This window comes from Mesoplodon densirostris, chromosome 11 (genome assembly GCF_025265405.1).
Source record: "Mesoplodon densirostris isolate mMesDen1 chromosome 11, mMesDen1 primary haplotype, whole genome shotgun sequence".
NCBI classification, from domain to species: domain Eukaryota; kingdom Metazoa; phylum Chordata; class Mammalia; order Artiodactyla; family Ziphiidae; genus Mesoplodon; species Mesoplodon densirostris.
In genome coordinates, this window is record NC_082671.1 from 16,963,491 (window position 1) to 16,979,625 (window position 16,135).

Genomic DNA, 16,135 nt, shown 5'->3' on the forward strand with positions numbered 1-16,135 from the left:
CTAATTCAAGGTCAGTTAACTAAGTCGATATTAAACTTTTAAGGAGAGCTCAGGGGCATGAATGATGTAAGATATGTGTGTCAAAATATACGTATATGTAATCCCCTTACTTAACCTAACGTGACATAACTCTTTAAATAGGCTATTAATAGATGGTCACTAAACCCTCAGCAAATTCATGTGAGTTTACCCTCAGTCTGTTGTTTCCTCGATGTTCTGTTGATGGTGCCCAGATTACCTGCTCCATTTCAGGTTGTAAGCCTCTCTTGATTGCACTTCCTGACTTAGTGGCTTCCTGGTTATTTTTGCTCATCTAGATCCTTCTTAGCAACCTTTTACCAAGTACTTGCTTGCATTTATAGCTCAGACATTTAGTCCAGGATTCACATTTCAGTATTTGTGTCTTAGGTTCGTTTTGCTCTTTCTCCCTGCTAATCTTGGATTCGCTCATCCATAATAAGCCTTTTTTTTTTGGCCATCGTGAGGCTTGCGGGGATCGGGAACATAGTTCCCCGACCAGGGATCAAACCCAGGCCCCCTGCAGTGGAAGCGCAGAGTCCTAATCACTGGGCCGCCAGGGAGTTCCCAGGATGCACTCATCCAGATCTTTGCTCGCACCTAGCACAGAAGAAAGGGACTTTCAGTTAGCCACATGCATGGGATCGGTCTTGCCTAACTTACTCTAAACATTTTCAGTTTTGTGTAACCTGTATTTCCACAGGTGTCATCAGTTTGAGCAATAAAAAGTAAGAACTACAGGTCAGAATAAACGTTAAAAATAATAACAGCAACAACAACAATAGCCTTACAGGAATTCCCTGGTGGTCCAGTGGTTGGGACCCCGTGCTCCCAATGCAGGGGGCATGGGTTGGATCCCTGGTGGGGGAACTAAGATCCCGCATGCTGCATGGCCTGGCGAAAAACAAAAACAAAAACAATAGCCTTACATCATTTCCAAAAAAAATATCTTCCTCCCACCCATGTTAAGCTTAATGTTCGAATGCAAACAAACCGTCTCAGGCTCTTCAGTTTCTAGAATGTCTTTGTTACGTTGGATTGACTGGCTATGGGCATGCTCTCCTAGCCAAATCTGCCACACATTTGTCTTAGGGCTTTTAAGCCTTAAAACGGTTTGAACTACAAGGTACTGTAATAACCTCAGAACGACTTCTCCTCAGCAGCTCTTTAGCCCATTGGCCCTGAACTGAATTTTAAACTTTTTCTCTTCCCTCCTGATGAGGTGCTAGTTCTTTCCCATTATCCTGAGCTGCCAGGGGAGTTACAGAATGGCCTGTAGTTGACTTGAGTCTCTAGCCTTCTGCCTCTTCAGTGAAACACATCAGACTCACGTGGAGGTAAAACACCTGTTGGCTGCTCCGCTGGCCCACCCACTTACTTTAGGGGCTCTTTGTTTTGATTTTGCTTTGAAAAATTGATAGTTTGATTTGGTTAGCAGTTGAGGCTCTTATTCTGGCACCTCTGTTAAATTTGAAATTAATTTAAACTGTGTTTTTTCTTGCTTTAACCTAACAAGTATACAAGTTCTCAAATACGATTGTATTCTGAGAAGGGCGGGTCCAAAGGGTACTGGATCTGGGGGCAAGGACTCCTATCCCGAGCTACTTGGGAGCCTGAGGTGGGCTTGGTTGCTTTACCCCAGGATGCTCTGCCCATTGAATGTCGGTCTTGTTTGGTTTCTGAGGGTGGACATAGACCAAGTTTCTTATTAAGCCTAGCATAGAATTGTATTTTGGTGGTTTAGTAGCCATATTTACTCCACTGTAAAGGACTAGACATTGAATATGCAATTTAGAGAACCTTTAATGAAAAATACATGTCTTACTTAAATCCTGCAAATATTCTGAGATTTTTATTTCTGACATTTTTCACGTATAAGTTTAAAACCTACTTCGTAAAGATAGAAAAATCACAAGTCGAGAATAGAGGATCTGTGACTTATTTAATACAGATGGAATTTCCCCTGCCCAAAGCCATCATTTAGCATGGATGATTTCCAACGGAAGGGGTTCAGAATTAAGGGTAGGGACCTTCTCCAGCCTTCTTCATGTCTGGTAGATAGCTTGTCTGCTGTCTAGCACACATCTCTGAGGGGTTTTTTTAATGGTTCTGATGAACTATGATAGAAAATTTTCTCCTGTCTGTCAGAAAGTATGCTTTGGATATAAAAATAAATTTTTCTTGGAGCTATACTTTTTTCTTAAGAATAAATCTCTGAAATTGCAGTTTAAGTCAATGAGAAAGTATGATTTTTCTCTACTAAAAGCAACTTAATAAGTATTTCAGAAGCATATCTTTCCTTTGAGGCCAAGTTGCTTATGGCAAGAAAGGGAGAACTGTGGCAGTTAACATCTAGCCAGCAAAATCCATCTGGGAGACGGATAATTTAATCTTAGTAAATAGTGCAAAAATCTTTCTGTGTCAAAAAATAGAAATTGTAGGGCAAAGGATGTGAAGATCGGGAAACTTAACCAGCATGTCTGTTTCCTGGTTGGTCAGAGACGTTCTCATTTTCACTACCTTTTTTCCTCTACTTCCCTAAAGAGTTAATAAGGAAGCAAGAGTTTTTTCCATAACCAAGGAGTTGACCAGTTTGTAGATTTTAGCAATGGCATTTGAGACAGTTACTGATGTCATTCTAGACATCAACCTGAAGCTTAGCACATTGGATGCTTTTTAGGGCTTATGGAGGAAGATTACGTTGTACCCTTTTTCTTTTTTAATACTTAAAAATTATCTTAAAAATACTGTAAAGATATTATAGGCCTACAAAGGATAGGGGTAAAAATACGCATATGCTCACTATCTAGTATGAGAGGAAAGAAATTACCAGTACTTTTTTTTTTTTTTTTTTTGCGGTACGTGGGCCTCTCACTGTTGTGGCCTCTCCCGTTGTGGAGCACAGGCTCCGGACGCGCAGGCTCAGCGGCCATGGCTCACGGGCCCAGCCGCTCCGCGGCATGTGGGATCTTCCCGGACCGGGGTACGAACCCGTGTCCCCTGCATCGGCAGGCGGACTCTCAACCACTGCGCCACCAGGGAAGCCCTTGCCAGTACATTTTAAATCTTGTACTGCATGTGTACCATTTACGACTGCATTGCACATTTCAATTATTCTGGCATAGCTGAGAAGTGATTTAATATTAAATATATAATTCCTCGTTTAATGTTAGATTTCTATCATATATTTGTAAATAATTTTAAGAGACAACAATATATTGTTAAGTTTCTCTTTTTTTCCTCCTGTTTTTTGTACAACAGATTTGAATCTTCGATAGTGTTTTCCTCTGTATGAAATTGTTCTCAAGAGTAATTGAAGCTACTTGGTCAGGTAACTTAAGATGGTGACTTTCAGCAGTACTGGGGGATCATGTTAGGGCTGGAATAGAAAGACCATAGCTGTAGGAGCAGTTTTTGTAAAACAACTGGACTGTGAGTATAAAGAAAGGAAGATAGTGGAAGTTGTTCCTTCACAACTTTGGGACTTTGTTCCTGGGTCTTGTAAAACCCCCCTCCCCTGGCTAAGTAATGGTCCCTGGATGTGTACTGATCATGTCCTAGTCCCTGGAACCTGGAAGGTCACCTTACATGGCAAAGATTTTGTACCTTGAGATGGGGACATTATCCTGCATCGTGGGAGCTGGGACTAAATATAATCACGAGTGTCCTTATAAGGGGAGGTGGGCAAGGGGAGATTTCAGGCATAAGAGAAGTCAGTGTGACCCCAGAGGCAAAGATGGAATGTTGGGGCCACAAGCCAAGGAATGCCAGCAGCCACCCGCACCTGGAAGAAGCAAGGAACTGATTCTCCTCTAGAGCCTCCCTGAGGGATCGTAGCCCTGCCAACACCTTGATTTTGATGCAGTGAAACTAATTTCAGCCTGATTTCTGGTCTCCAGAACTGTGAGAGAATAAACTTCTATTGTTTTAAGCTGCCAATGTTGTGGTAATAGTCCTAAGAAACTAATAGAACACCACCAAACTGGGTTCATTGGGACGCTCACCTTCCACCTTTGTCATGTCAGCCTTCACAAATCTCTGCCAGGCTGCACAGTTCCTTCTATGAGATCTGTCACACTATCAGTGTGTAGGTATAATCTCACAGCCTGAACGAGGTACCCGAAGACTTGGGTATTATTAATCCTACTTAGCTCTGAGACTTTGAGGAATTCCTGTGTAAACGTACCTGCCTTGCTCTAAAAAGGATTGAGACAGCTTGCTCACAAATTTGAAAGCCACACAGGGAGAGAACCTTAATTTAAAACAAATAAGAAAGATGACACATAGAAAAATAGTGATAGAAAAATAACAAAGGAGAGACTTTGAATAAGTCACTTTACCTCTGCTGGCCTTTGATTCTCAGCTTCAGATATAGGCCTGTTATTACCATCCATATGAGGATTAGGTTGAAAATTATAAAATGCTGCTAATGTATTAAGGTGTTTTATAATTGTCATGACCATGTTTTACCCCATGACCACAGTGTTTGCTGACTGAATTTTTGGAAGAGATGGAGTTCTTTTTCCTCTTTGTATGTTAACACAAAACATTTTTCAAATCATATATCTGATAAGAGACTTGTATCTAGAATAAATTTTTTTAAACTCCCACCGCTCAATCATAAAAAGATAAATACCCCAATTTAAAAATGGGCAAAAGATCTGAATGAACACTTCGCCAAAGAAGAGTAAGTACCTGCAAAGATGCTCAACATCATTAGCCATCACAGAAATGCAAATCAAACCCATAATGAGCTGTCACTTCAGACCCACTAGGATAGCTCTAATCAAAAAGATGGGCAATAACATGTGTTGGCAATGGTGTGGAAAAATTACAGCTCTCCTCCATTGTTGGTGGGAATATAAAATGATGCAGCTGCTTTGAAAAGCAGTTTGATAGTTTGTCAAAAAGCTAAACATGGAGTTACCAAATGACCGGGTAGTTCCACTCCTTGTTGTATATCCAGGAGATTTGAATACATATGTGTATACAAAACATGTACGTGAACATTGCTCCTAGCGTTATTCAGAATAGCCTCAAAATGGAAACAACTCATGACAGCTCATAAATGGATAAATAAAATGCACTCTATCCATACAATGGACTACTGCTTGGTGACAAAAAGAAATGAAGCACTAATACATGCCATAACATGAGTGAGCCTTGAAAACATTATGCTAAATAAAAGAAGTCATTCACAAAGGACCACATATTATATGATTCCATTTATATGAAATATCCAGCATAGGCAAATCTGTGGAGACAGAAAATAGATTAGCGGCTTCCAGGAGCTGGGGAGAGAAGGTAATGAGTGACTACTCACGGTACAGGTTTTCTTTTGGGGTGATGAAAATGTTCTAAAACTGATTATGGTGATAGTTCCCCAATTTTGTGGCTATCTAAAAACAATTGTACAATTTAAATAATTGAATTCTATGGTATATGAGTCCAAAAAGCTGTTATTTTTTAAAGTAATGCTAGATCATCGTAAAGAAATTAGAAAATACAGAAAACTATAAAGACCATAAAAACTACTGGTAATTTCACCAACAGAGAAACCAAGAACATTATTTATATATTGCCTTCTGTTTTTTTTCCCCTTATGTGTTACCCCTCTCTCCATGTATACACATTTTCTTTCGTAATGGGTACCATCTGGAATATACAGTGTTATAATTCTACCTTTTCACTAACCGTTTATTTTGAGCATTTTCCAAAAGATTTTTAAAATAATTTTATTGTAAAAAGTGATACATGCTTATTGTAGAAAATGTTTTTTAAAATGAATAAGGAAAAAAGAAAAAAGAAAATCATTCATGATCCTGTTTTAATATTGATATTTTGCTGGCTCTTGATTTTTGTATGTTCAGTTTTAACCTGATGGTATTGAATAATGGCTGTCTTAACTTCACATGACTTTTCCATATCTAATTTATGTGTTTTTTCCCCTTATTAGCTAATGCCTGTTAGCTCAGTCTGTCTTTCAGTCACTTCTTTTTAATTTCATTTTGAAGCACCAGAGTTACTGAGTAGTAAGATAGAGGCAGTCATTGAATCTCAGTCATGCTGAGTTTGAAAAAGTAGATGAAATTAGTGATTTTATGCTTCCTTCCATTACAGGGATTAGAAAAACTTTAAATATGGAGTAGCCATCAACCAAAATCAAAAGAGAAAGAATTCCTTTAGTTTTGATAAAAATATAAAGCATCTGTTAAACTATTACTTTTATGTAAATGTGTTGATAAGTAGGTTTTGAAAAGTTAATCTGTGCTCACATGTTTAGTTTTCACCTTAAGTATTTATAACTTTCGAAATGTTATGTGATCAGTACGCTCATAAATTCACCAAGTATTTCATGTACTTCATGTTAACAGTTGTTGAGTGCCTATTATCTCATGTAATCCTCACAACTGTCTGTGGGAAAGGTATTATTAATCCCCATTTCAGAAACAGGAAAGCATGTTGAGAGCGGTTCTTTGAAGTTCACAGAGCCTGGTAAGTAGCGGAGCCAGGATGTAAACCCAGATTTAAGTATCTTCAGAATTCTTCATCTCCAACCTGAAGAACTCTTGTGTTTTTTATATTGTTCCAACCCCCGTGCTAGCTTCTGATGAGCCTCAGACAGCTCTGAGTCTGACCAGTAGAGGGGAACAGGGTCTAAAAAGGTAATTTCTGTCAAATAATTAAACAAACATTTACACATTCCAGACCAGGTGGCCCGAATCTCCAGAGAGGGGCGAGGGATCCTTCTGGGGCGAGTACTGAGGACAGGGAGAGAAGTGTGCAGAGTGGGAGATGGCACAGCGGAGGAAGTGATCCCTGCTGCCAGGGACCTGAGAGCGTGGGTGGCTCCCCAGAGGACATGATGTCTGTGCTGGGTGTTGAACGATGATTCAGAATTTGCTAGGCAGAAGAGCAGGGATGGGTCGCAGTCAAAACAGAGTGACCAGCAAGACTAAAGGCCTGTAGGTCTCTTCAAGGAGCAGTTATTCCAGGGCTGCTAGAGTATTGGGGGTGCTAGAGTATTGCGGGGAGGGAGCTCAGGAGGTGAGGAGGGCAGGTCCCTGTAGCACTGGTGGGCCATTTGTGAGGGTTTAAGTAGGAGTGCAGAGCAGGACACATTTGTGTATTAGAAAGATAAACGTGCCACAGTGTGGAGGACACATTGGAGGAGGCGGAGACCGGGCCTGGATGCCTTAATGTTTGAAACGGAGGCCAGGATTTCAAACTCTGGCAGGAGAAAGGGAGAGGGGATTGGTGCAGTGGATGTTAAGGTGGCAGAATCTTAGGGTTCGATGAGCTGGGATAGGGGAGAGCAAAGGGGTGGGGAAAGGCCATTCTCCAGCATTTGGATTATATTTGAGATGAGAAATTTAGGAGAGAAACAGGTTTAGCTGGGAACAAAGAGGTTTGGACATTTTGAGTTTGAAACATGGATAGGATATTCCTTTTGCCGAGAGAGCACAAATTAGTTATAGGACCCCACAGAGCGGGGAAAAATACCAGCCAAGAGATGTAGATCAGAATGTATAGGTTTAATGAAAACACCAATATTGTTATTGCACAATAACTGGAGTCATTAAATAAAGACTGAATTACATCACTTAAGGATGGAGAGTGTAAGTGAAGGAGGATTGAAGATAGAACCTGAAAGGAAACCGCCTGTCTGGGTGGGGGGCAAAGGAGACCTGGAGGAGATCGTCAGCAGGAGAGAAGCGGAGGAGTGAGGTTAGGAAAACCAGGACCATTAACTGTACCAAGTGCTGCACGCACGTCAGTCCTCTGAGGTGACGGCCAAGAAGCAGCCTTTGACTTTGTCTGTTAGGAAGACATCAGCGACCTTCACTGAGGGAGAGGATGCAAGTGGGGTGACAGTCAGCGGAGGAGTGAAGGGGGGCAGGGGGAGTGCACGCAGCCAGTGTGAACTAGTCTTCGGGCTGAGAAAGAAAAGAGAAATTCATTGACAAGATGCGTTAAAGAATGGGGATGGCTAGGGCTTTCCTGGTGGCGCAGTGGTTGAGAGTCCGCCTGCCGATGCAGGGGACACGGGTTCGTGCCCCGGTCCGGGAAGATCCCACATGCCGCAGAGCGGCTGGGCCCGTGAGCCATGGCCGCTGAGCCTGCGCGTCCGGAGCCTGTGCTCCGCAACAGGAGAGGCCACAACAGTGAGAGGCCCGTGTACCGCAAAAAAAAAAAAAAAAAAAAAAAAAAAGAATGGGAATGGCTAAAGTGTGTTTTTTAGCCGGTAAAGTAGGAGCCAGGAGAGAAGAGATTGAAGATGCAGGAAAGAGAAGAAACATTGTTAGAACAAGGTCCCAGGGAACTTGGGAAGAAAACAGGTCAAGGATATAAAATGGGGGTCAGGCATCTCATCTTCTGAAGACTTGAAGGAAGAAATAAGCATGGATGTAACTTACAGTTAAGATGTGAGCTCTAGGGCAACAAATGTTTACTAGGGAGCCCAGGAAGGATTGAGTAGGTAGCTTAAGGAGAGTGACAGAAAGTTTTAGAGTGGCTGCTGAAGGGAGAATAAAAGCAGGTTTAAAAGTTGCCTGCCAAGTGGTGTTAACTCTGAAGCTGGAAGCCAGGAATTGTTAATCACATCAATCTGCACGGGTAGATAGATGCTACCTCTTATTTGAAAGCATTTTTTTCTTTTCTTCTCTTTTCATCCCCTCCCTCCCCTCCCCTCCCCACCTCTCCTCTCCCCTTCCCTTCCTTTTTTTCTCCAGAATTTATTTGCTTACTAAAAACTAGTCCTTCCCTTCTTTTGCAGTACTTGAAATCCCTGTCAGTTTAAGTTTCTTTAGGTTAGTGCAAAGTTTTTTTTTTCAAATGTGAAATATAAAAATGTTATGAGTTATAAATAATATAGAAGCTATAACGGAATCCAGACATTGTTATGTGCTGTCTAGCATGCAGAGACAGACGGCCAAGGTAATATGGACTCTGACATGTTAACAGCTGAGATTTTAGCCATGTATGTGCATGTGCATGTGTGGGTTGCATATAAGTAGTTTGGATCCACCCCACCCTACTTCAAGTTACATTTGAAATTTCCAAAAGCATTTTTGTATTTGAAACCATAAATTCATATCCTGAAAAATGTCCTAGTAAGCCATATACAAGACCCAATCTTATTCCCTGAGACCCCTTTAAAAAATCTATTTAGCAGTTTGTAAAATCACAAATTATTTAGCAAATGTAGAGAAATCTGTTCTAAGCAGTTGCTACTGGAGAGCCATGTTATAGCTCAAAGAAGTGCTGGGTTTTGGTTTTCTGACTGAGTTTGTATCTCCAAAGGTAAAGGGATAATTTAACAATTAGTCCCCAACTTATAGATAAGATGTATTAGAAGAAATTGCATAATAATGAGTTTGATATGAATTAGATTTATTTATATTGGGGTTTTTTTCTAGGAAACTTAAAGCAAAAGGTAAGACAATATGATTAGTAAAATAAAAATAGATAAGTTCAAAACTAAAGACCATCACTAAGTGCAAACTTGCAAAAAGTAGAAGTCAATAGAGTTACTATAATTGAACTCCACTTTTAGCTCTTTTTCCCAATGTAAAATGGAAATGTAAGTTACCATGCTGTTAGAAAGAAGATGCATATCGGTTCATCCACAAGACATTTTTTTCCTTGAATAGAATTTCTCATGTGAGTTTTTATTTGGGAACACTTAATGGTGTAATAGACACTCTACAAAAATTTTGCAGCAAAACGGGCAGACTTCCTACAGCTTTTCATTACAGCTGCCTTTGAAAAAAGCTAAGGGAATGACATTGGCCGTGTCTTTTTTTTTTTTCTTTTTGTGGTATGTGGGCCTCTCACTGTTGTGGCCTCTCCCGTTGCGGAGCACAGGCTCCGGATGCGCAGGCCCAGCGGCCATGGCTCACGGGCCCAGCCGCTCCGCGGCATATGGGATCCTCCCAGACCGGGGCACGAACCCGTATCCCCTGCATCGGCAGGCGGACTCTTAACCACTTGCGCCACCAGGGAGGCCCTGGCCATATCTTAATGTAGGCGATTCTTAGAGGGTCTAAGCAAAAATGGCAGAGCCTACGCTGCTTAAGAGATTCACCGTCGGAAAGGCTGCGGTCCAGGGACCACTGCTAGAACAGGGAGGGGAGAAGGGAGGCCAAGTCATATTTGCCTGCAGATATGAATCTTGTCTCTCTCGCTCTTTGCATTACCATATAAATTATTGAATTGGTTTTAATTTTCACAAGAAATCTTGCTGGAATTTTGATTGCAATTGCACTGAATCTGCAGATCAATTTGGAGAGAACTGACATCTTCACAGTATTGACTTTTCGTGATATACCATGAGATATTCCTCCATTTCTTAAGAACTTTTAAAACTTCACTCAGTATTTTACAGTTTTCTACATAGAGGTCTTGCACAACTTTTGATATGCTGGTACTTTATAATACACATGGAATGACATACATGTGCTTCAGAAATAGGACAAGCAGGTTGAATTCCTAATTATAACAGTTGTAAGCTCTAAGCCAATAGTCTGTTTTATATGGCAGTCCACCCTATGTCAAAAAGAGGTGGGATATGTGTGGGTTTTCCAACCTTTTATGCAGCAGATATACTACCATGTGCTTCATAGACATTACTGTGTGTCAAGCACTGTTCTAAACACTGGAGAGATCGTGATAAACGAGAGAATAAGGTACTTGGAATGCAGTTTACTACCGGAAAAGGTAAGAAAGCTTGACTAAAGTGGTAGATAAGCCAGAATTGCAGAGTATATTTAGGCACCAAGGAGTTAAGAGGCTAGGCAAGTATGGGATGATATACAGGGTATGTAAAGAGGTTGGCATAAGGTCTAGCACATTAGTACTTGATAAATTTTAATTGTGCTGGTTGCAGCTGTTGTTACTACCATACCTATTGTGGGAAAGGATGGGGACAGAAGTCAGAGTCTTGGAGAAATACCTGTGTTTAAGGGATCTGAATAAAAATATAGCACATGGGGCTTCCCTGGTGGCACAGTGGTTGAGAGTCCGCCTGCCGATGAAGGGGACACGGGTTCGTGCCCCGGTCCGGGAAGATCCCACATGCCACAGAGCGCCTGGGCCCGTGAGCCATGGCCGCTGAGCCTGTGCTCCGCAACGGGAGAGGCCACAACGGTGAGAGGCCCGCATACTGCAAAAAAAAAAAAATAGCACATGAAGAAAGTCAGAAAATTAATCCAGAGAGCCTGGGTCAGAATTTAGGGGAATTCAGTATTGTGGGAGCCAAGGATATAAAGATTTCCAATTGTCAAAAGATGCATGGACATCAAAGGGATGAGAAAGAAGCAGAGACCATTTATGTAGCAATTATGAGAATATTGATTGACCTTTGAGAAAGCAGTTTTAGTGGCATGCTTGGTATGGACTCTCTAGAGAAGTTTGGCAGAACTTGGAGAAAGATGGAAGAAGCAAGGGAAGAATGCTTTTACATTTGAGAAAACTTAGTAATATTTGCAACCTTTAGGAAAAACTGAATGGATTACCTTAATTTGTCTATTGCTGTGAAACAAATCATCCCAAAGTGTGGTGTTCAAAACAGCAGTAAACATTTCTGCGGATCATGAATTTGTCATATGATTGAACTGAATTATTTTTGCCTGAACCTCAGCTCTTGACCTTCTTTGTAAATTAAAAAGTTGGGGACACCAGAGATTTTTTTTTTTTAATAATACCAACTATTTAACCTAGTTGTCAAGGACACTACAGAATGAGGAATGAATATGTTTTGTTCTCATTTGGGAAAGGAGCCTTACTTTCATTAGACCCAACAAGAACAGGAGATAGCAACATATTCTTCTGTATTAAAAATTCATGATCTTAGCAGCAGTATCCAAAAATGCTGTAGAACAGAAATGTTTCCCCATAAAATAAATTATTTTCTCTGTAAAAAATATGTCGAAAGTTGTATGTATGATTGACTTTGCTCCAGTGGAAGGGAGGAGGGAATTTCAATAATAGGTATATCTGAAGCAGAAGGTAACACATGTTGCCTGGATTGGGAGGGTAGGGTTAGATGGGTTTCACTTCTCACTCTCTGCCTAAATGAGATTTTTTTTTTTTTTTTTTTGCGGTACGCAGGCCTCTCACTGTTGTGGCCTCTCCCATTGCGGAGCACAGGCTCCAGACGCGCCAGCCCAGCGGCCATGGCTCACGGGCCCAGCCGCTCTGCGGCATGTGGGATCCTCCCGGACCGGGGCACGAACCCGTGTCCCCTTCATCGACAGGCGGACTCTCAACCACTGCGCCACCAGGGAAGCCCCTAAATGAGCTTTTGAATCATCAAATCATATGTATATATTTCATTTATTTATTTCTGTGTGTCAACAGATTATTCTAGGCATTGGGATCATTGGCCTATTTTCTTCTATATGTCATTGTATATTTTTTTAAAAACCCAATAGGGTTCATTTTAAATAAAAGACACTACTATGTATGTAGTGAGATATAGTATAAAATACTTAAAAATGTAATTACATTTCCAAACTTGAAATGTAGTCAAACCTCTTAATAACAAATCTGTTGATTATACTTCTATTTTTAATCCCCTAGGGCTGTAGACATATATTTTTTAAGTTTTGGGGGGGGTTTTTTGGTTGTTTGTTTGGTGTGTGTGTGTGTGTATATGTTTTGTTTTGTTTTTAGAAACAACTGCAAAAGATTTGTGATTCATTTGGATATGTACTGCTGTGGATTACCTCTGTTTCTTGCTTTTTAAATTTCCTACCATGAATTGGCAATCATAATTGAAATAGAAAGACTAACTTACTATATGATGAGTGCTTATAGGTAACCTACTCTTATTTAAAAAGCATACTAATGTAACATTTCACATATCCCTATATTTTAAAAATACAAGTTAAATTGTTTTTAGTTTTAGGCTTCAGTTGAATTTTTTCCCTATGGATTTTTTTCAGAAGGAAAGATGATCTTCAACCTAATGAATGGCCTGAATTTCTGGTATCATTCAGGGAAAGCTGTCTCATATAAGATCTTAAATAATTGGTTTTGGTGGATCTGGAAGTGAGGGAGGGTCATTTAAAAAATGAGAACAATAGAAGCACCTTTCTTTCTGGTTGTGTCAAACACTATAGAGTAACAGTTAATACATACACTTGCCAAAGATTTTTTTTTCCTCAAAAAACAAATTCACACAAAGAGAAAGTCAGAAACATCTTCAATAGATGTTTTTTAAAAACCAGTGTTTGAATGCATCCATCACCTTGACTCATTGAATACAGTTATAATTCCTACAGAAAATAGAGAAGTTAATTTCCTTTGAATTGTAGTTAGCCATATCTCCAGATAAAATGCCCAATACCACTTGAGAAAAATGATCAGTTAACCGACTTGGAATCTGCATCATTAAGCTCTACTGAGGTATGGAAATGGAGCATAGATGTTTGCCAAAACTCTGATAGTGGACAGGCTATGCCATTTATGTGGCTTGTATTTTAAACAATACAACTCTCAATCTTTAATAAAGCCAAAATGTGCTCAGAATTTATAATGAACGTGTTAAAAGCTCTGTAGTGCACTGTTTTCATGAATGTACCTTAATTTCTTTAATTATTTCTCCATAAGAGATTGTGACATTTGGGACTGATTTCATTTTATGTGCTGCTTTTTAGAAAAGTAAAACCAAAAACTCAAGTAGTTAGTTATCGGTTCTGTTTTTGCTGACCTAGATGAAATGATGAGATTGATTTATAATCTGTTCTCTAGTAAATTATGTAAATCTGAACAAAAAATAATTCATTAAAATGTCTTTATTCAACAGTAAGAAAACAAATAATCCAATTAAAATATGAACAAAAAAAGATCTGAGTAGACACCTTGCCCAAGAAAATATGCAGATGGCCAATAAGTATATGAAAAGATGCTTAACACATTTGTCATTGGGGAATTGCAAATTAAATAATAGTGAGATAACACTACACACCTATTAGAATGGCTAAAATCCAAAAAACTGACAATAGCATTTGCTGGCCATGTTGTAGAGCAATAGGAACTCTCATTCATTGCTGGTGGGAATGCAAAATTGGAAGACAGTTTGGTAGTCTCTTATAAAGCTAAACATAGTCTTACCATATGATTCCGCAGTCATGCTTCTTGGTATATACCCAAATGAGTTGAAAATTTATGTCCACACAAAAACTTGCACATGAATATTTATAGCAGCTTTATTCATAGTTGCCGAAACTGGAAGCAGCCAAGATGATATCCTTTAATAGGTGAATGTATAAACAAACTGGTACATCCATATATAATGGAATATTATTCAGCAGTAAGAAAAAGTGGACAGGCCACAGAAAGACACAGATGAATGTTAAATGCATATTGCTAAGTGAAAGAAGCCAGTCTAAAAACTCTACTAACTGTATGATTCCCACAGACATTTTGGAAAAGGCAAAACTATGGAGTCAGTAAAAAGATCAGGGGTTTGAGGGAAAGGAGGGACCAGTTGAATACTTGAAGCACAGGGGATTTTTAGGGTGGTGAAACTGTTCTGTGTGATGCTCTAATTGTGGTTATCTGACAAAACCCATTGAACTTTACACACACAGAGTGAATCCAGACTATATGCAAATTCTAAAAATCATTTAGGAGGTCAAGGGATCCCAGGATAGAACGCAGACTGTGACAAAAACGTGACACAACCTTATTGGACAGAGTGGGGCAGAAAGGTGCTGACCAAAGCGACTATGGAAGTGAATGGCGTCTCTAAGACTAAAGACAAAAGACTCTGTACATAAACACTCTATTCTCTAAGGTCAGGAAAAACAAGGGAACTCTGAGAAAGTGTCACAGCCAAGAAAAAGCCTAAGGACATGACTAGATATAACATGATGACTAGATATAACATGGTAACATGACTAGTTAACATGGTTAACTGTCCAACCCTCTTTCAGATTATAGGGTACAAACATCCTCAAACAAAGATGCATTTTTTAATTTTTCCAGAGTTACAGTTGATTTGGATTTAGGCATGTGTGAGTTCATTTTGTAATTAGTGCCAAATTGGTGCATAGCAATTTATCTATTATGTACACCAAACATTTCTGTTCTTTATAAAAATCTTGATAGAAGTATCTTTGGAAAATGTAAGCAGTGCCTAATTTAATGATTTGTTCGTTCTCAGCTGCAGGAATTACAGAGTGCAATTGTGTGTGTGCACCCCTTACACACAACACCCCCTCTTGCTAATAAGCACACTCAATAGTTGTTGAATGAAATAGTGAATGAGTGAAGAGCTGGTTCAAGCACTAGAAACTTTCATTTATTCACAACCCGCCTCTTCCCATGAAGAATTTGAAATGGCCTGTAACAAAAAAGACAATAAATTAATAATATATGAAGAAGGGAGGCGAAAAATCAGTGCCAGAGAAAATACATGTTTGAGTCAGACCCAGAAGTGTACGTAAATATTTTTTGAAACAGAAGCACATCAGGTTTTCTTTTAGCTACTCTTTAATTCTGGGATGACATGCCTGAGAGCAAGGCGGATACTGTAGACACGTGCAGTTGGGTCAGGCGTGATGCCATCGGGGCGGGGAGGCTCTGCCCTCCCTGCCAGCAGCGTTCACGTCTCCCGACACCATGCTTGGGGACATAGCTGCCAGTTTGCTTTGGTCTAAATTTTTGCCCAGTGCACCAGCTCACACAATGCCAGGGATGTTACTAGATAAACATTTGTTTTACTTGGGTGGGAAGCACACTAGACGTGAGTGAAATTTGTTGTTGTTTCCTTCAATTATTGTGCACATCAAATCTATGACTTTATCCAGATAGCTTTTCAGTTAGTTAGTCCTGGCCTAATTTTGATTCTTGCCCCTGAAATGTTGCTGAGGGCCTCCTCCCCGCAGCCTCTGGGTTCTAGGGGTAGAGGTGTGCTCTGCTGCTGTCTCTGGGATTTTATTCCCTGCTGTGGATGCACACACTGTGCTTCTGACATCCGAGCATCCACAAGTTATGCAAATGGTATCACAACTGCCTGCTGGTGGACTGTGATCGTAAAATGCCATGAGATGTGAGAAGCCTCCCACTTTCAGAGCTGTTAAATGTTTTTAAAAACATGCTTCTTGGA

At 40.0% G+C, this 16,135-nt stretch overlaps 1 protein-coding gene across 6 annotated transcripts in view; it reads left to right on the forward strand.

Annotated features, from left to right (window-relative positions):
* PLEKHA5 (pleckstrin homology domain containing A5) overlaps positions 1-16,135 on the forward strand; it is a 237,922-nt gene that overhangs the window by 99,176 nt on the left and 122,611 nt on the right. Inside the window, exon 4 of one of the 6 annotated variants that reach the window (XM_060111852.1) lies at positions 3,280-3,890. The exons of the other annotated variants lie outside the window; for them this stretch is intronic. Within the exon in view, the coding sequence (XP_059967835.1) occupies positions 3,280-3,313 (34 nt within the window). The 3' untranslated portion in view covers positions 3,314-3,890. Of the gene's footprint in view, positions 1-3,279; positions 3,891-16,135 lie in introns of those variants that run through there. 6 annotated transcript variants of the gene reach the window in all.